Consider the following 20,769-nt stretch of genomic DNA (forward strand, 5'->3'; position numbering starts at 1 on the left):
GGGACCTCCAGAGGTCATGCAGTCCAACCTCCCTGCAGGCAGCCGGGACATCCTCCACTGAATCAGGTTGTCCAGAGTCCTGTTGAGCTTCACCTTGAATATCTCCAGGGATGGTACCTTAACCACCTCCCTGGACAACCTGTTGCAGTGTTCCACCACCCTCCTGGTGCAGAACTTGTTCCTCCCATCTGATCTCAATCTACTCTGCTCTCATTTCAAACCATTTTCCCTCGTCCTGTCCCTGCAGGCCTGTGGGAGCAGTCCCTCTGCAGCCTTCTTGTAACCCCTTCAGGTACTGGAAGGCTGTTCTAAAGTCTTCCTGGAGCCTTCAGTCCAGGCTGAACACTCCCTCAGCCTATCCTCATAGGAGAGGTTATCCAGCACCCTGATTATTTTGTGGCCCTCCTCTGGAGCCTCTCCATCAGCTCCATATCCTTCCTGTGCTGAGGACACAGCACTGCAAGTGAGGTCTCCCCAGAGCAGAGCAGAGAGGCAGGATCCCCTCTCACCATGTCTGGCCACACTGGCCATACATTGGATGCTGCCCAGGATGCCCTTGGCCTTCTGTGCTGCCAGTGCCCATTGCTGGCTCCTGTACAGCTTCTTACCCCCCAGTACCCCCAAGTCTTTTCCTCAGGGTTGCTCTCAATATCCTCCTCCCCCAGTCTGTATTGATAGTAAGGATTTTTCCAGACCAGGTGCAGGGCCATGCCCTTGCTCTTGTTGAACCTCATGAGGTTCACCTGGACACCATCTCTCCAGCCTCTCCAGGTCCCTCTGGATGCTATCCTGTCCCTCTGGCACCTTGACTGCACCACTCAGGCTGGTGCCTGGATCCCTTTGTCTATAGCAGTGATAAAAATATTTAACAGCACAAGTCCCAGTACAGACCCCTGAGGGACACTACTGTCACTGCTCTCCATCTGGACTTCAAACCTTTGATCACTACCCTTTGGATGTGACCATCCAGCCATTTCCTTATCGACTGAACAGTCCACCCCTCATATCACATCAATCACAGAGGATGAGGAGTGCAATAAATCATCCCAAGCAAATACTGTCATCAGGACTGCAGCCCAGGCTTCTGCAGCCCTGCATTTCCCTGTGCAGTGCAGCTTCTTCCCCTTCTCCCATGAGGCAGTGGAGCTGACTGAATTCTCTCATAACACAGGATTCCTCCATTTTTCCAACCACACAGATGGTGCTGTGATCCTGGGAGCCTTTCAGTCACACAGAAGAAGCTCAGTACTCCAAAGAAGCCCAGAGCAGACACATTTTGCACTGGAGCTCTAGTTTCAGCCTTCCTGTGCCGCCCCTGTGACACGGTGTGGCAGCTGCTGATGACACGTGCAGAGCACAGGGGATGGCAAAATGGTCCCTGGCTGATCAACTGCATCCTGCAAACTTGTTTTTGTATGTGAGCCAAGACCAGCAGCCTGCATGAGGTTGGAGCCTCAGACGTGCTGGCAGCTGTTGTAGGGGAATATTTTTAGCTTCTTTATGGGGCTGGACTCTATTGGTTAGATGTGAAAGTATTTAAACAGCAATGTCAGGCAAGAGAGCAATTGGAGGGGGTTAGGGATTCTGTTAGGGACTTCTGTTAAGGGCTTCTGGGACTTCTGTTAAGGACACACTAGGAATCTGTGATGCTGGGGATTCTGCAATGCTGTAATAAAGGACTTCTGCGCTTCTCTCCTCTGCATTTCTGGAGCAGCACCCCGAAGTGAGGGCTGCGCTATCACGGGGCAGCTGACACCTGGCCTGTCTCAGTGCTGTTCCTCATGGGCCTGGGACTGCACTGCTGTAGTTTCTTGCCCAAATGTTGTCTGCCTGGGGACATGCTTTATAAAATAAAAAGTACCAAAGCAGCAGCAGAGTTGTTCCCAAGCATCCCACACACTGTTAGGCTGAAGATGTCCCTTGTCATGTTCATGGTGTGTCAAAGTATTAGCCTTAGGGCTGGCTTGAGACCACTGCTGAATAGAAGATGTGCAAAGACATCTCATGAAATGCTCTGCAGGGAGAATGACGATGTTTTCAATATCTGCTTTGGGTGGGATTTATTTAACCTAACCTTACACGTGGAGATATTCCAGGTGAGGCTCAACAGGGCTCCGGGCAACTTGATCTAATTGGGGATGTCTCTGCTGACTGCAGAGGGGTTGGATTGGATGAGCTTTGGAGGTCCCTTCCAACCCAGACCATTCTGTGATTCTATGATTTCTTCTGCCCTGGTTGACTGGACTCCCTCCAGCCACACTTGTCTAGAGAAATTCATTATGGTCCTGTGGCCAAATAGTTTTGGGAGCTTCAGGGCTTTAATTTCTGGTAATGGAGGACCTACCTCCAACCCTTTCTTCTTAGTATGTGGCCAGCCATGCCCCATTCACAGCCCTCAGGTATGTGCAGTTACATACCAGGAGCTGAAGGACCTTAGGGAAGTGGTGTCTCTGCCCTGGTAAGGCCTCATCTGGAGTTTGTGTCCAATTATGGGCTCCCCAGTTCAAGAGGGACAAGGGAGAGTCCAGTGGAGGCTAAGAGGATGATTTCTTCATCTGATGAGGAAAGGCTGAGAGACCTGGGGCTGTTTAGTCTGAAGAGGAGCAGGCTGAGAGGAGATCTGACCAGTGGTTATCAATACATTAAGAGTGGGTGTCAAGAAGGCGGCACCAGCCTCTTTTCCATGGTGCCCAGAGATAGGACAAGAGGCAATGGACACAAACTGAAACCCAGGAGGTTCCACCTCAACATGAGAAGAAACTTCTTTGATGTGAGGGTGCTGGAACCCTGGAGCAGGCTGCCCAGAGAGGTTGTGGAGTCTCCTTCTCTGGGGATTTTTCAAGAACCACCTGGATGTGTTCCTGTGTGACCTGCCCTGGGTGACCCTGCTCTGGTGGAGGGGAGGGAGGGGGTTGGACTTGATGATCTCCAGAGGTCCCTTCCAGCTCCCACCATACCGGGATTCTGTTTCCATTTACTGCTTCCATGTGCCAGATCCAGCTCACAACTTTCCACTCACAAAAACTGCTTTGGATTCATTCTGTGCCTTGTCTACTGCCTCATGTAGGCCAGATGTTTGTGTCTCTGTTTTAGTAAATGGTTTGTTGGTCAATGTGGTGTTGGTTGCACCTCTCCATGAACAGACTTTGCTCACTCTTACTCTCTTTTCCAGACAATGTATCACTGCACTCCAAGAACTGTATTGCACTTCAGCTGGGGTATATTACCTGGGTTTTAGGTTTCACACATAAAAGACTTCAGATGCCTGTGCTTGCCAACCCAGCCTGCATGATGAGGAAGTGTCTTTGTCCTCTACAGCTTCGTGCCTTTCAGGAGCTCTTGAATGGGTTTACCCTGTCTGTAGAGAGGTCCTTAGGTCCCTCTGTCTCTGCAGAGACAATTTGTTCAGATAATCATGTGCTTTAGACTGCAGTCATCTGAGTGTAGTCCGTGGCTGCAGGCAGCTCTGGCAGCCTGCTGTACTCTCTGGTGATGGTGCTCAGTGTCCATCCTTCCATACAGCTGCTGCCACGCTCACCATGCTTGCACCAAATGCTACTCCTCGAGCACCCAAAATCCAGTACCAGTTACCAGAAATGGTGACACTGCAATTTCCTTTGCTTTCAAGCCACCCTTGGGAGGCCACAGCAATGTGGAGTTGTGTGGGAAGTTACCCAAAGTTAGACATGTGGTGCACAACCATGTGCAAATGGACATCACTTACCTGGGTGCTGAACCTTTTGGTTTTGTTTTCTCCATGTTTTGTTAAGCCTTGTGGCTTAACACCAGGAGTTTCAAATAGCCATGATCCACTGGTACAAGACAGAAATGTCTCAAAACTCAAGTTCTTGGCCAGTTAGGATTGCTGTTTGGGCAACATTCTTCTCTCTGTACCTTTCCCTCACTCACAGAACCATGTCCTTTGTTTCTGAACACCACATCAAGCCTGGCAAACTGCTCCATTTGAATGGTTGCTCCTGAGGCATGGAGGTTACCTCAGCTGCTGGTCTGAAGTAAGCATGAAAACACATTCCTGTAACTCGCAATGTGTTTGTCAGACTCCTGAGCTCCTGTTGAGCAGCAGAAGCAAACTTCTGTAGCTATTGAGGATGGAGGATGTGGTTTAGGATGTGCCTGGAGTACTCTAGCTAATTCATTTGCCTTCATTGGGCTGTGTATCCTACCTATGTTTTTGTGTGCCTTGTAGTCCACATGGTTTGGAAATCTCTCCACCTCCTCAGTATCCTGCTGCTGTGCCCCAAGGTGCATGTTGGTGTGGGGGGCACAGGAGTAGCTAAGGATTTAGGACATTTTTTTTACCCAGACTTCAGGGTGTTCTGATGAGTGTGAGCCACCTAGCATTTCCTCATAGTGGACTGTGAAGGATTTGGGCATGGCCTCTGTTTTCAGAAGCAGCTGAGATGCTGTAGCCTTTGAAGAAAACAAGATGCTAATTTGTTGTCAACTTGTCATAGTTCTGGAGGTACCAGTCCATCTGAGGAGACAGGATGAGCCAAACCGCCCCTGAAGGGAGGTCCTGGAATCCAGCCTGGGATGAGTTTTAGCTGGGGCTGCAGCTGGTAAGATCTTGAGCCTGGAAGCACGTGGAAAAACTTACACTGAGATCACTAAGCTAGTGCAGATATTTCATGAAGAAATCAGTAAGGGGGGGGATCTTGTCCTAGCCTTCACCTTTCTCTGGCTGTCACGTTCAGTTTGTTTGGGATTATTGCATTGTTTAGCCTGTACGATCCCAGCTGTGTTGAGTGTACCACAGGAGGAACACAGTGGATGGGGAGCTCAAAGTTAATGGTCTCAACTTTATGGCTTATCCAGGCCTAGTTCTGCCACTGACAGGAAGCTGTTGGTTCATTTGCCACAGGTCCACAACTGGGATGATTGGCCCCAAGTACCAGAGGTATCACCCTCAAGGCAAAGCCTCAGCTGCTGACTTGTTCATTTCCTCCTGACCTGGCTGAGTACTCGCCTGCCATGGCTGCTTCAGCAGCTGGGTGCCCTCCACCCTTACCACCATTCAGCTTACCCTTGGTCTTCTGAGGCCTGAGAGATGTTGGCTTAAATTCACAGCAAGCTGAGGACACTGAAAGGAAGCCACCAAGCAATTAAAAAAAAATGGTGCTGCTTTATTTGGTGGTGGTTTGGAAGGGAAATGGCTGTGGCTGCTGTGCCTGACTTCATGCCAGCAGCATACTTAGACACTGTAAGAGGGAAGATGTCTCTGGGGACTGAAAGGTCTATGTATCTTTAAACCTTGTTTCCAGAACTTGATGAGAGCTACACAGAATTCCAGTTCAAGTTGAATGTAGAGAGCTTCACAAAAATGGTGTATGGACAACTGTGCAGCTACCAAAAGCAAGGAAGTATGTCTGGGTTTCAGATGCCTAGGTTTAAGAAGCACATGAATGAAACAAGGATAAGCACACCAGGGAGCTGGTGGAAGGAAGGCTGTTGGTGGGAACATGAGCATGGGTCACAGGCAGGCAGTGTCCCCTGTGCCAGGGAAAAGTGATGCTGCATGCTAAAAGTATCCAGAGGTCACTGGTACTGGCTCCAGTCAGACTAGCACTCCCTACCTGTCTAAAAGGGCATTGGGACTCGTCCTCTGGTTGGAGTGGTGGCAATGGTGGTAAGCAGATGAGTTTGCAAGGTTAAAGGGAGCTGTCAGCTACCTCTGTAGCTTGGGCAAATCCTGCCTTGGGATGTGATCTCAATGTTAAAATGTAAACACTGCTTAGACCTCTGCAAGTAGCTGATCAAGAGCCCATGGGAAGGAGCAGCCTTGGATCTGGGCAGAGCAGCATAGAGAGTCTAGCTCCAAAGCTCACCAATGAAGATGATTTACAGCAGCAGCCTTCTCAGAGGTGTAAATAAAGAATAATGGTTTGCAGCTGGACATCTGTTTGTAGGCAATGTGAGAACTCTTCGATCCCCAAAGCAGACAGGAAAGCTTTGGCCAATACAAAGTGTGGTGCAGGGCCCCTCCCAAATTCACGTCGTTCTGTCCACATGATGTGGTTCTCCTCAAAGGGGATCCTTCTGCATGTGACAGGTGCTGGTACCTGGGTCCTGCAGAATGTTTTGCCACTTGTACTAACCTCTGTATCCTCCAGCTTCCTCCAGGAGCTGGCAGCAGATCTTAGTGCCATTGCCATCTACACTGGCTCAGTGAAGCAATCCCAGTGACAAGGTGGCTCACTCCCCTGTGTGGAGCTCTTCTCTATTGTGCTCCCAGTAATGCTGGGCCCAGGTCATCCAGTGCAGAGTGGCTGTGTTCACCTTGATTTGCCAAAGGTGAATTTATTGCAGCCTAGGGCTGGCTGTGTAAGATCTGCCCAGACACAAACTAAGAATGAGGCAGACTCAGCTCTCACACACACAGCAGTGCAGACTGGAGCTGCCTCAGCACTTCATCAAGGGGGCACCAGCACTACAAACACCACAGCACAGACAGGTAAAAAGAGTTTTATTGGTTATACACTGCAGAGCTGACAGTGTTGGAGTCAGGAGAGACATGCGGCTACACTGTGTGTTTACATATGGCATGCAGACTAAGAGCACTGTGTAACTGGAAGGAGGTGAGCACCATCTGTGGCCACTGCATGGGCAGCCTAGGGAGGAAAGAGCTGGCTTCCCTCTACTGAGCACGCTGAGATAAGGTGAGTTTTGAGAGGGTGAAACAGTGCTGATAGCTCTGTTGGACACAAAGTTTGATTTAGGGGAACAAGCAACAACCCTGGAAAATCTGCCGAACTTGGATGAGTCTGTCATGAAAGGATTCTTGCATTATTTGTCTTCTAACTAAGCTGCCCCAGCCCAAATATGTGTCTGCAAATACAAAAAAATAGATTTATTCTCATAAAAATACATTCCACACCACCCAGAGTGCTGTGTCCCCAAAGCAGGACCCTGCACTGCATGAGGGCAGCCTAGGAAGGTGATCCTTTGGGTCCTTAGGTTACTGACCATCAGAGGCATCTGCGAACAATGGCTTCATGTTTCATCACATAAAGAGCAGTCCACTGGAGGCTGGCCTTGGAGCAGTGCTTCCACCACTCCAGTGATGTGCAAGGGTGGCAGAGATGAGGTCTACTTTGTTGGAGATGATACCAGTGTGACTATTGCTTCACTCTGTGGCTAGGAAATTGCTGTCAAATGTCCTGAAGCACCAAGGAGTGCCACTCTGCCTTGTGCTTCATCCTTTTGCTCTCCTGGAGGTACTGCCCACAGGAGGACCATGGCTCTGCCCTGCCTGTCCACTGAGCAGCAGTTTGACAATGCATGGGACTGGTGGTTGGACTCCTCCATGCTACCTGAGTGCCTGGAGAGGTGTGCTGGTGGGACATTTCTGGACACAAAGCAAGCTGATCCATGAAGCAGCCAGCTGCCAAGCCCTTGGGCTGGGGACAGCCCTTCTGGGAGCAGCTGCTGACTCTGCACAGTGGAGCAGCACCTCAGTGTGCTGGGGAGCAGTGAGCACTGGCACACTTCCTCTGTACAGCAAAGACATTTACAACTTTGGAGTTACCTCAGAGCCTGGCACGCAGCCTCATGGCACCATCAAGCCCACTGCAAAGCCTGCAATATTTATATGCTAAAATTACAAATACTTCAGTGCTGGCAATATTTACACATAGACTATTTTACAGCTGGTCAAAACAGTGTGCAATTTGGGTCAAACATGTTGGGTTTCCTGAAGTCACTGCTGCAAGTTTAATAGCACAGTCAGCTCCTATTGCACTCAATGAGAGGGCAGGGCCCCTGTCCATCTTACAGAGGGTTTCTTTCTCAGACTGAATCTCAGTTGTGATAAAAACAACCCAGTGCAGAGTTACTGAGTGACAGCCGTGTTCATTATTTACAAGCAACTGAGACCGAGTCAAGAGCAGGAGTTCAATGCATGTGCTGTGAAATATTGAACAGGTGACAGAGGCAGCTGGAGGAAGAGGCAGCATCTGTGAGAGGCACCTGAGGAGAGCAGAGCCAGAAGAGCTGTACGGATGGGTCAGCAGCTGGGACTCCCTGCCACATGCTGAACTGGTTGAACAGCACAGGGAAGTCCCTCCAATTGCCTGTGGCTTGGTCCTGGTTGACAGAAGGGAAAACCCAGCAACTGCTGCTGCTGGTGAGGTTTCAGACAGCTCTGTCCTTGGGGTGAGCTGTGGGGTTGAAGCCTGTGTTACCCCAGGGGGTCACGTTGTAGGGTTTTCTGGCCAGGACTGAACGATTTCCTTTAGGAAGAGCTTTGGAAGCACCATGCTAAGCTGGATCCATGCCAAGCCCGTGAGATAGAAAGACCTGCTGGATGTGTACGGGCACCCCAACTGTCCTGTGGGATGGGCTCATCACTGGGAAGAAAGCTATATAGTCACTGCTCAAAGCCATCCTTCTCCTCTTCAGAGCATATGTGCTGGTCAGCTGCTTGTAAAATGAAGCTGCAAGTCCTGCACAGCAGTGACATGGGGCAGAGGAAGGCCCTCCCCAGGGTGCTGCTTCTCTGTGTGGGACTGCACTGCAAGGCCAGGCAGATTGTCAGCAGTGGTTCTTCCATGGTGACTGTTACTGAGCACGTCTTGCATGGCTGGAGATAAATAATGACTGTGATGTCTGAGGAGATGTCTGAGGAGAAGGTAGATGCCCAGACACCACCGATGTGAGCTCCCAGGTGAAGCAAGCAGGAGCTGCAGGAGACACAGGGGCTAGAGCACCCACACTTTGCAGCAGTGCCTGCCATGCCGTGAGGACCTGAGGCAGCGTATTGAGTTTTGTAGGGAAATATTTTCTTCAGCGTGAAACTAAGGGGCAGAGAGTCAGAATGGTAGCATCCTGAGGCTGGCAGAGGCTAGCAAGCAAGCCAGCCCAATGAGAGTGCTGCTGAGATTGGCACTTCCGGTCAGGCTGTGATTCCACTCAGCAGCTGTGGGGAGGGCTGCAGCCATGCAGGAGGAGGCAGGGAAAGCATTGTGTGTGGTGGTGCTGGTGATCCTGCCATACAGGCAAACCTGAGCCAAGCAAGCTGCTCAGGGTGGGTATTGCAATTTCACAGTCTTGTAAAGAAAAACGCAGGAGCTGCAGTGGCTTTCAGTATTTCCTGGTCTAGGTGAGGCAGGCCTTTCAGAAACCTGAATTTAACTTCAGCATTTCAGTTCCTTTCACTTTTAGTTTGGATTTGGAGTTCAATCTTTTTCCCCCATTATACTTCATGACATATTCATCCCATTCTGTGCTAGTTCTGCCATGCTATGAAATGGGAAGAGAGAGCAGGTGACAGAATTTATTTTAATATCATTTAATTTTATGATGATTAGAGCTGCCACTTAGCACTAATTTTGAATCATTATCTTTTAGTCTTCTGCAACTTGACACTCATGATGAAATAAAAAAAAAGAAGGGTTAAAAAAGGTTAAAAATATAAATTTGGGAAACTACCTAAAAATTGGAAAAGGAAGCACTGCCCAGTGAGGCATACTGCATCTCAGCTTGGGGTCCAGTCCTGCTGTCTCCAACCTGTTTTTGGAAGGAACAAGAACATTCTGCTTGTTTCTTTTTTCCGTTGGAGCCCAGCTGCTCACAACGAGCAGCAAGGTTCTTGTCTGCAGAGCATGATGGGCATAAAGCTTCATGTAAGGAAGCTAGTCAGCCTGGGTCAGGAGACGGTTTCGCTGCTGTGTGAAGTGCTGTTGGTTTGGCTCTGTGGGTGTCTTCTTGGTGCCACCTCTCAGCTGGTGATGAGGAGCAGGTCATACAAAGCTTGTTGCAGAGACTGCCAGCAACAGGGAAGAAACTGCTGCTAAACATTCTCAGCTCACCTTCCCTCTTACTGGGTACAGCAAGCAATGGGGCATGGTGTCCTCCTGCCTAGACACAGAGGATGCTGGAACACAGGTACTGAGGTGGCCACAAGCAAGGCCAGCAAGGCTGTGCTAGAAGAATGCAAACTCTCCCCAGGAGCTGAAAGCTTTCCGTTGTGAAATTGTGTGGGCCAGCTGTTATGAGCTGGAGTCACAGGGACACCTCTGGGATTTTGTCCAAATGCAAGTGGTTAACAAGTTCTCTCTTGTCCAAGGAGTACCATCATTCAGAGCTGCTGTGCAGTCCAGGTTTTCCACATGGAGACACACCTATCATCCTATGGAGAAGATGAAGTTTGCAGGTACAGAGATGAGAAGTGGGAATCCCCTGAGCAAAGTCTCTGCAGCTGCCTCTTCAGCAATGAAGGAAAAGAATTCACTGATAAAGCTCCTGTACCTTGCAAATCACATTAGCAAACTGTTTTCAGGCTGGCTGAAGCCCTTGGAGAGGTTACAGCAGGTGTGACACCCACAGCTCCGAGCTGTGCTGCCTCTTGTCTCGCTGCGTGGCTTGTTCCTGGTGTGCAGAGGACACAGCTCACCTCCGAGACGTCGTCCGGCAGCCACGGGGAGCACCCTGAAAGAGACAACCCCACGGCATCAGCCTGGCCAGCACCTGCAGCCAGAATGTGACTCTTGCAAGTGAGATGTACAACAGCTGACACCAGAGAGGAGATGAAGCTGCTCTAATGTCAGAGCATGTGTGGGGTACTCAGGCTCCTGTATGCCAAGGCAGGTCTGGGCAAGACAAAAGAGCCAGATGATGGTGTTTGTGTTACAAGCACCTGACTTCACCTAGGCTTTTATTTGCTGCTGACACGGACTGTGCCAAGGGATAAGATACCCTGATGACAGGTTTGAGGTCTTAAAATTTTTAATTCTGCTGTGGACAATCCACAAATGGCAAGATGCTCTTTGCTGTGGGCAGTGGCAAAGGAGGAATTCCACATGACCCAGACCACTGTGTCCTGAGAAGGGAGCTCCTGTGAAGAGGCTGGAATCCATATTCCAGGCAGTAAGTCACTGTAATGCAGGGCACTCTCCACTGTTGTATCCAGACAGATGTGTTTTGAGAGGCAGAATGTCCTGAAGGGTCAAACCCCCAAGCATGTCCTAGCCCAGACAACGTCTAAGCACCTGCCAGTGTGCTTACCTGGACAGTTCCTGGGGTCCAGACAGTCAAGGTAAATGTCTAGCACATGTGATTAACATCATAAACACCCCTGAATGTGCAAACCTGGACACCTCCTGGGGTCCAGATAAACATGTACCACATGTAATTAACTTTTAACACAGCTGTGAACTGTGTGTGCCCCTGGCCATGTTTGGATATGCCCTATCCTATAGGTCTAGTTATCAGGGTTCTGTGTTACCAAAGGCCATTAATTGTCTTGGGACAGTATTTAAACCAGCCAAGAAGTCAGGCAACTTGCCTTGTGCTCACCCAGACAGCAACAAGAGCCAAATTCTGCCCAAGTAGCAGCTGAAGAACCTGCTCTAGCAGACCAACAACTTCACCCAGGCCTTGCACCTGGACCAAGGCAGAAAGGGGAAAAGCCCCAAGGGAACTAAATCCCAGAAAAGGCTGCAGCCCAGCGACGGAGCACACAAGGGAGAGGCCCTTAGCCCTCTCTGAGCCAAGGGCGAGCTCCAGACTGTGAACTGGGCACGACAAGAGAGAGTCTCTTAGCCCTCTCCGAGCCAAGGACTGCTGGAATTCCAGTCACAGCATCTGGGAAGACATCAGACAGAGGAGCAGGTGGTGAGTCCCCAGCCAATCTGCCAGAGAATCCCATCTGTGGGAAACCAACAGATCACAGCACCTGTATGTCCAATTTGAATTGCTGTATTGGAATTTAACTATATGTGGAGTATAAAACCCCCAGCCGAGTAACTGACCCTGTGCATACATTGTGTACCTAAGCTCCGTGCGGCGGTCTTTGAAGATACCACCGCCCAAGATATTAATTATAAAATATATAAAATATGCATTTTTATTACACAGAGCAGCAGGTGTGCAGCAGCAAACACACATCCCAGTACAGCAGCCAGAGCAGGTAAGCCAGGGGCTCTGACTCTGTCTCATCAAACATTTCCTTTCCACCCCTGCTGGCCAGTTTGTGCCAGAGGATGCCCAGTGCCATGCCTCTGATTCCCTGGAGAAGGACTTCAGCCATAAAGCTGCACAAGTTCAGAACAGAAGACTCATCCTTTTTGCCAGTGTAGGAAAGAAGTAATTTACCAGGACACTGCACCAGACACCACACCTGTGGGTTGTGCTCATTTGAGACTGAGCTTCTCCTGCAAGGTTTGCATTCATGTTAGACAGGTTCTCTAAATTATGTTACTGGGAGGTCAGTCCAATATTGGCTTCTGGCCTTGCCACACTTGTGCTGCATGCTCCTTGAACTCACATACCTGCTCCTCCACTTGGAGATCCAGTGGTGCCTGGGGGCAGGGCTCAGGGTCCTGCAGCTCCACCTTGCTGGCTGATCTCTTCCCTATTGTGTCAGCCTGTGAGAGGTACTCAGAAGAGCCAGATTGTTTCCTTCTGGAACTGAACACACCATCTCTGCTTTCATCCTGTGCGAAAGAAAATGAAGAGGGTTGGGAACTGGGGACTATGAAGGGGTCTGGAACAGTGCTGAGTACCTGGTCCTGTGTTTGTAGTGCAAGGTGCTGACTTGAGCCTCTTTGGAAAGGAGGGGCTTGGGGCCACCAGGCCGGCTCTGGCATGTCCTCACTTCTGTGCTGAGTCACTGTGGGTTTTTTCAAACTATCCAGTAACTTTAGCCCAAGTCTTCTGCTCAGTGAGTGGCCTCTACACAGACCTGTGCTCAGCCTATGTGGCTTGCTGGGCCCAGAGTGCCTACAGCCTTGAGGGTCACTCAGCAGCAAATCCCAGACCTTGGTGCCTGGAGCAGTTACTTCAGAACTAACTCTGAGTTTTAACTACCACGGGTTGGGGGTGGCCCAGCAACATGGACTTCCCATTTTGTTGTCAACGAAGATATCATGTGGGGTTGTCCTACACTTTTAAACTCACTGACATTTTCTTGAGTGTCTGCAGAGATTTTTACGGCCTCATGCCCTGGGATTCACAGACCTAGGAGCTGCGTAAGGGCTGGCTGGGTCACCTGTGGGGATGAGTGAGGAGTCCCTGTCAGCCTCCATCTCCCTGGGAAGATGGCAGTGCTGCTGCTGTTGCTGTTGCTAGCTGGAAAACTTCCTTACCCACATGTTGCAGCACACTGTAAGGCATCATCATGTCAACATCAGGAATAACCCAAATCATTGCATTGGTGAACTTACAGCTGCTGTCATGTCACCAGCTACTGGGCAAAGTGCTGCTGAAGGCTTCATCACCTCTGCTCACTTTGGGAGTGGTACTGTGTTTACATAGTGGACACCCTGGGCAGGGGCTGTGGGTGCTGGTGGAACAGATTTCTGACCCAGTTGTTTTTAGCTATGACACCACTGAGTGAGCCCAGAAGAGCTTCATCCCCTTGGGCATCTGGCAGCGTCTCTGCTGTCCAGAAGCATGAATTTATGGCCATCAACCCAGAGAGTCTCAAAAAATTCTACAAGAGCTGAGCCAGGGCCATCGGGCTGGCCGCCCCCAGGTGTTGGCAACGCAGACCAGTACCTCCTGGTACCACACCAGAGCCAGGGTCAGTGTGGAGCTCAGCACCCCAAGGGAAATTTTGCTGGTGACAGACAAGCACCTGGGGAGATGTTCTGAACACAAAACAGAATTAAGCCCCTAGACAAAGTTACTGAAGTCCAAGGAAAGATGAAGACGATGCTGTGGCTTGGCTGGCTGCTTCAGGAGAAGCTGGAGTGGAGTCAGCAAGGGTGACAAGAGTTACTTGGTGTTAGTCCCTACAGCAGAGCACAGAAGGGGCAAGAGGCAGCTTATCCCTGGATGCTGCCAAGGAGACCTTTCCATGAGACCTGTCCTTAGGATTCTACCTATTCCATGTGCCCAGATCAGCCACATTAAAGTCCATGCCCTCAGCCTGCACTGCTGCCTGCCTGCTTGCTGTGCTGGGCTTGGTGCAGAATGGCTGGCTGCAAGCAGCAGAGGGAGCTGGACTCCAGCTGCAGCAGCCATCCAGCAGCAGCCATCCAGCAGGACCTATTGCTCTCCAGGTTTTCCAAAGCAGCACTCGGAAGAGCTGCTATAGCTGACAGATGCTGACACCTCCTCTAGCTTCACTGGGGCCTTCTGCCCACATCAGTGGCAGAACCTGGAAGGCTGAGCTCACACTCTGTCTTGGCACCTCCTTGCAAGGATTACTGCCAGGTGCTACACTGGCTATGTCCAGAGGGCCAGGCTGAGGCAGGTGCCAAGCCTCCAGCTTGCTTTAGCCTCCTGCTGTGCTGCAGCAAGTAATCAGGCACCATGAGGACTGGAAGCTGCATTCTGGCAAAGCAGCCAGCACAAAGCTTGTGTTTCACAGCTCTGGTTCTTAAGGCAATCTCAGACTCTGGAGCTGGGAAGAGGTGCCCCTGATGCCTTCACAGGAAAACAAAATGTACAAAGTCAGCACAGATCAGAGCCAAACCTTCTGCCAGAGAGATCCTGAACTGAAACACAAATCCCAGCAGCAGACTGCTTGTGATGAGGCATTTTATAAGCCTGAAGGTGCCCTTCAAAGGCAGATATTTTGGGTGAGTTTGTTCCAAGGGCATATTGCAATAATTGGAGCTGCCCAAATAGGCACAGTTTGGTGTATCTGGTTAATCTGTACCTTCAGGGTAACTTCATGCTCCTCACTTACAAGCTTAATACACTTAATTTGTGACCAAAAATTCAGGTTTGTGCCTACATGGTGCCAGGGTGATTTTATGTCAGAGTATGATGCAGAGAGAGCTCAGCCTCAGGTGAACTACCCCTGCGGTCATCTTCCTCACTGTTGCTGCAGCCAATGGCATGGCTGGAAGCCACCTCATTCCTCTGGCATACCCAGGATAATCACGCAGAGGTCAGGCTGCTCTCTGAAATGCACTTCAGCAGGTGCTGGAGGCACATCACACAGCTGTCAGCTTTGATCTTCCCTGGAGCCCACATGCAGAGCACACTGCAGAGCTGCACTCATCCCTAGCCAGGTTGCCACAGGGCAATGGGAAAGCAACCTGCGAGTGCCCGTCCTGCAGGGCTCCAGGCCTGACCACCTATGAGCTGAGTGCCCATCCTGCAGGACTGACCACCTGTGAGCCCAGCTGCATGTGGAAATCTGTGAGGCTCAAGGCTGTGGGTGTTGGGAATTCAAACTCCTGGGACAGAGAAAGCCCCAGGGATGGATCTCCCATTTCCCAAGCACAGAAGCAGCTATGACACAGAACAACAATCTCAGTCATGCCAGTTCTGCCTGCATTCATGGAGCAACAGAGGCTGCCTGTGACCCCAGCCAAGGAGAGAAGGTACTCTCAGTGTCCCAGTGTAGCTAGGCAGCCAACCTGCCCTTTGTGACAGCAAGCAACAGACTCTGCAAAACAAACGTGTCAATTCTTCTGAGCTTCTCATTGCCACAGAGGTGGGAGAGAAGTTTCACAAAGGTAGAACTCCTTTCATATCTTCACCACCTCACCCTTTTCAATGACAGAGTAACTCAGCTCTGACTCTGGCCCTTTCAGATTACTCAGCTGGTCTCCTCCTGGAGACTGGCAATGGCAGCAGTTGCTTAGAGCAGCTGTTAAAGAGCAGTGCAGGAGCTGCAGTGTGTGCTTTAATGGTCTAGAGGGGCACTTGATGCCTGCAGCTCTGGTGGGGGACACAGCTCACGAGCCCAGCTGTCTGCATGTGTCAGCTCTGCTGTGAAGAGCTCCCTTCACTGTGGTACCAGTGGACAGGGACAGGAAAGAGCTCAGCTCAGCTATCCCAGCAGCTCTCATGTCTTTCCAGAGGGCATACTGACACAGACCAGGCTGGCTGTGGCACCAGCCAGCACTCATCTGTATAGGAGATGCTCAGGAAGTATTTTCAGACTGGAGTCTGGTTTCACAGAGGGAAACTGCAGCTCCTAACCAAAAGGAGTTGTGTCTGTACACAATTTCCATCATGCTTTCATTTCTGCTCCAAGCTGGCAGAGCACTGCAAAGTCACTCTGAAAAGCACAGCATGTCCTACATAAGCTGTGACACTGTCTTCCCTCCTCTTGGCAGCACCAAATGTTACTTCACTGTTACTCACATGGCCTTACAAGACCCAGGCAGATGGATGGAATTTCAAGAAGCCTAAATCAGGTACTTCACAAGTGAGCTCAGCTGATGACAGCTGGAGCAGGGACAGGGCAGCACTTCAGAAACAAGCAGCAAGGATTTCAGATCAGGTAGCCCACAATCAAGAGGTGACCTGGGAAAGCTCCTCAGCTGCAAGCCAATAACTTCCCACAGGGTACTTACAAGCAGTGTGGTGCGGTGGCAGGCAGCTGCAGGGTCGCTGGTGTAGCTCCTGCGTGTCAGCAGCTCAGATGCACTCAAGTTACTTTTGGTCCTTCGGGACCCCAGCTCAGGGGCACTCCAGGAGCTGGCCGTGGCACTGCTCCTTGCTGAGGTCTGATCCAAGGAGTTTGTTCTTGCACTGTTCCCTGCCATGTCTGAGAGGTCCACTGAGGACCTACACATGTTTGTAGCACTGGAAGCTGTGCTTTTCTCCACTTTGGTTTGAGAGTCCTCTGGGGAATGTAAGCCTTGTCTTGTTCTCCAGGAACTTCTCACAGTGACGTGCTTTGTTTCTGCTGAAGCTGCATCTGCAAAGCTGTGGCTCTTCCAGCCTCCTGTCTCCGCAGGCATCTCACTGTTCCTCTCCAGGAGCTCAGAAGTCTTTATCACAATGCTGCTTCTGGAGACCACTGTTTCTGCTTTACTTCTGGATGCTGCCTCTCCAGTTCTGTCTGTCTCAGATAATTTCAGAGCATTTTTATTGATTGATATCTCAAAAGGGGGTTGCTCATTGGGAGCACGTCTGATGTTGCTGGTGGTAACATGCCTCTCCTTTGGATCTGCACTGGTCCTTGGAGCTGTTGGCTCAGAAGGGAAGATGGTGATGCTGCTTGTCATTTTGTTTGTCACCATTTTTAAAACAGACTTCTGTTTTTCTGACTCTGCCTCAGAAATGGTCCCTCCCATGACTGCCTTCATATCCTTTTCAACAATGGCAGGTTTAATGACAGCTTTTGACCTCAGAGCTTCCCTTGGGCTGAATGACCTTCTGGGCTGAAATCCTTCAGTGCTGGTATCTGGTGGTTTCATACACTTGGTGGAGTCTTCCTCACTGACAGTGTTTTTGTCATTTTCAAAAAGTGATGCTCTAGGAACTGCCCTGGAGTTGGAGAACTGCTTGGCACTGACTTTCTTTCTGGTCTCAAGCTCTGACTGAGTGCTTGTTTTTCTGCTTCTTCCCAATTCTTCATCTACATTAAGTTTTTCCTGGTTACTCTGGGTGGTTTTTAAGCCAGCATTTACATGATCTGTTTTTGACATTGTAGACTGCTCTGTGTCTTCTTTATCCAGACCTGTGAGAATTTGCAAAATGTCCTCCTGACTCCTGGAGCAATGTGAGCGCTTGGTGAGTGTTGGAGCCTTCATACTTTCAAGTGAGGTCTCTGCAGATTCCTTTTCCTGGGACATTATTGGTCTTCTAGCCCTCCCCTCCGAGAGCTGTCGGTGTGATGCAGCAGAAGTAGTCACTGCTTCTGCTTTAGTGGAGTCAGATGCCAAAGCATGGGAAGAGAGGTGGCACCTGTGTGCTGAAGCTGTGCCATTGGAAGAGATGTGATGACCCCGGCTGAGCAGTGTGTCCCCTGAGCCCTCACTGACCTCTGCCTGACTGGATTTCAGCTTCTCAGCCAAGGAAGCCACTGAGTCTCCCTTGCTTGACTTTTCATCCTGTGTGTCAGCACTGGTTTGGCAGCTGCCACGGAGCACCTGAGATGGCTTTTCAGCCTTGGACCTCAGGCCTGCATCACCAAGAGGTCTGGAAGGCGCTTTCCAAGATTTCTGTTCCTGTGCAGCAGGAGGATAGCGGCTAAGGACAGATGGCTGCTCCTTTGCTCTCTTCCCCTCGTGTGGTGTGGCACTGCCTTCCTTCTGACCAGAAGAAAAAGTGGAAACTGAAGATTTCTCTTCCAGTCTTTTTGTATCTGTCCCAGCAGTGTCTGACAGGGCAGATGCACCAGCTGCCTTTCCTGCTTTTCTGTTCATTAAGCTTGGGCTGAGCACCTGCTTCCCACCATGACCATAGCTGTCATTACTGACAGAGAAATCTCTGTTCCTTGCTCTTTCCCGGCGCTGCTGCGGTGAGAGCTCCCTTGGCTTGTGCCTGGCAGCTGCCAGATCAGCTGTGACACCTCTGTATTTTGGTCTGTCATGTTTGCTCCTGCTAAAAAAGCTTGTGTCTTCATTCCCCAGCTCTCCATTCTCCAGCTCTTTCTGTTTCTTTATCTGCATTTTGATTTCTTCCAGCTGCCCTGTCAGGAGTTTGTTTTTGTTCTGTTCACTCAGGTAACTGTCTTGCAGGTCATTGTTTTTGGCTTTCATTTTTTTGAGTTCTTCTTCCAAAGACTCAAAACGCTTGATCTGAGTTTTAAGTTTCTCAATTTCTTGGGTGAGATCTTTCACTTTGTTGTCTTCCTGATTTTTATTCTTTTGGTTTTCTGATTTATTCCTGGTTTCATTTTCTACATGCTTCAGGTAGTCCACACTTCCCTTCCTCCTGGTCTCCTTAGAGGGCAATGCAGAAGTCAAGTCATCTTCAATTCTCAAATCATTTCTGTCCAGGAGATTATTTGATGACCTCTCTAGCAAGTTGGATGCATTTCTCGTTTGATCTGCCCTAGTCAGTTTATTGTTTTGTTCTAGCTTCTGTGTGAGCTCCTGGATTATTTTTTCATTCTGCTTTTCTCGTTCATTAAAATATTTTCTCTCAGTGATGAAGCTCAGAGCTAAGGATTTCAATTTTTCTATCTCACCTGTTAGGCTCTGCTCAGTTTTATCCAGCCTGTCCTCAGAGGCTTCCAGTTCTTTCACTTTCACTCGGAGTATTTCTAACTCTGTAGATATCTTTTTGGTCAAGTTCTTTTCTTCATTGAGACTAAGACACAGCTGTGTGCAGTCATTCTTGCTCCTGCCAAAGGCCTCCTCCAGCTTCTCCAGCTCTGCCATTCTCCTTTGCAGGTGCTCGATTTCTGACTTCAGCTCTCGGGTGAGACTCTCCTCCTCTTCAAGCTTTTCTTTCATTAACCGGCAAAGCTCCTCAGCTTTCCTAATTTCTTCGTCTTTGCCTTCAATCTTCAGCACTCTCTTCCGCAGGGCCTCAACATCAGCCAGCATGCTGGAGTTGCTGCCTTCTGCCTGGATGACTTTATCCTGGAGGTCAAGCAGCTCATCCTCAGCTTTCTGCAGATTTTTAGTTGCTTCCTCTAGCTCATCGAGGCGGCGACTAAGGCTCTGCAGTTTGAATCGCAGGTGCCGATTGGAGGTTTCCTTGTAACCTGTAAATTCTGCCATGGTGATTTTTTATTCCTTTTAGGAGACAGCTTTGCTTAGTCTAAATGAACAGTGTGGTCTTTAGCACCTTGTGTATTCCTGGTACGTAACTCTTCCTTTGAACAGAGGCAGTGTCACCTGGAAAGAAAAGAATGCTTAAAGTCAATATAAGAGCTCAGAATATGAACTATTACTGTGTAAGTCAGAAATGTTCATATAAAGAACTTGTTAATTAAACACACTTCTGATTGCTAAATTAGGAGCAATGGAACTGCAGACCAGAGCTAGAGTCCACTCACACTGTGATTTCCAAACCCAGCCCATTCCTGCAAGTGAGGGAAGGACAGGCTGCAGGTCTGCATGGGCAGTGTGTGCACAGCTGGCAGCCCCTCGCTGAGGCCCCCATGCAAGCTCTTGGGCTGCAAAGGTTCCTTACAGGTGCAGGACTTGGGTCCCTGTACATGGACATGCCAATGCCAGCAGACACCTCTCTTTTCAGCACTGCACCAGTCTCCTGAAGACACCTTAGAGATCAAGATTCAGGAACCATAAAACAAGACCTGGAAACCAGAAAATGCAATCCCCAGTCCTTTGGTAGCTGCTGAGCAGGGGACAAGCCCCCACGCCCCCCAGCTCACAGATGCAGGGTGGGTTTGCTGCTGCCAGGCAGCACTGCCCATCACTGCCAGTATTTCCCCTACGAGCTCTTTGGCAGAAATATTCACCCAGGTTTTAGTCACACTCTGAAGGCACTGTGGCGGTGGAGTTCCAAGCTTATCCCTCCAGTTTCAAAAGCTGCCTCTGACCTCAGCTATCACCACTTGCCAACTCAGGAGACAAGCAGCTGCACATGTTGTGCCTCTCCTCCTTGCTGCTGCTGCCAGTAAGCACAGGAGTACACCTGACATATGAAATGCAGCTCTGTGCTCAGCAGCAAGCAGCAGGGAGGGCACCTGAGCAGGTCAGACTGGAGGATGTGCAGTCCCTGGCAGCATTGGCATTGTCCTGTGCTGGCTCTAAAGGCATGACCCCAGCATGTAAGGACTGCTGGAGGAGATGGAGGTGACTGCAGCTCTTTGCCCCACACCCTTGTATGGCTGCCTGCCTTGAAGCAGTTTGGCCTCCAGCATTGTTGTGGAGCTCCCTGCACAGGACCCATTCAGGAGTTTCCCACAGCACCAAGAAGCAAGGAGCAGGATGTGGGGAAGAGACAGGACGGTAGGGAGGCTGCAGCACCCCATGACCGAAGGTGATTCATTTCCTGCCAGGAAGGGGGGCAGGCCTGCCAAGAAGCCTTCTGTGCACGCTGGGCACCCTGCCCGCCCTCTCTGAGGGGCCTCCCTCACTCAGGGTGGGGGGCACCAGGCCATGTGCTTGGATTCAGGCAGCTGAGGAGCCCTGAAAGGAG

The 20,769-nt window shown here is 50.1% G+C and overlaps 1 protein-coding gene across 1 annotated transcript; it reads right to left on the reverse strand.

Annotated features, from left to right (window-relative positions):
* Positions 1-10,407: 10,407 nt before the first annotated feature.
* Positions 10,408-19,382, reverse strand: LUZP1 (leucine zipper protein 1). Its single transcript, XM_054395218.1, has 3 exons — positions 16,278-19,382; positions 12,288-12,452; positions 10,408-10,446 (listed from the first exon to the last, which is right to left on the reverse strand). The coding sequence occupies exons 1-3, from the start codon at positions 19,380-19,382 to the stop codon at positions 10,408-10,410; spliced, it is 3,309 nt and encodes a 1,102-aa protein (XP_054251193.1).
* Positions 19,383-20,769: the final 1,387 nt, after the last annotated feature.

The sequence above is a fragment of the Indicator indicator genome, chromosome 33, assembly GCF_027791375.1.
Source record: "Indicator indicator isolate 239-I01 chromosome 33, UM_Iind_1.1, whole genome shotgun sequence".
NCBI lineage: Eukaryota > Metazoa > Chordata > Aves > Piciformes > Indicatoridae > Indicator > Indicator indicator.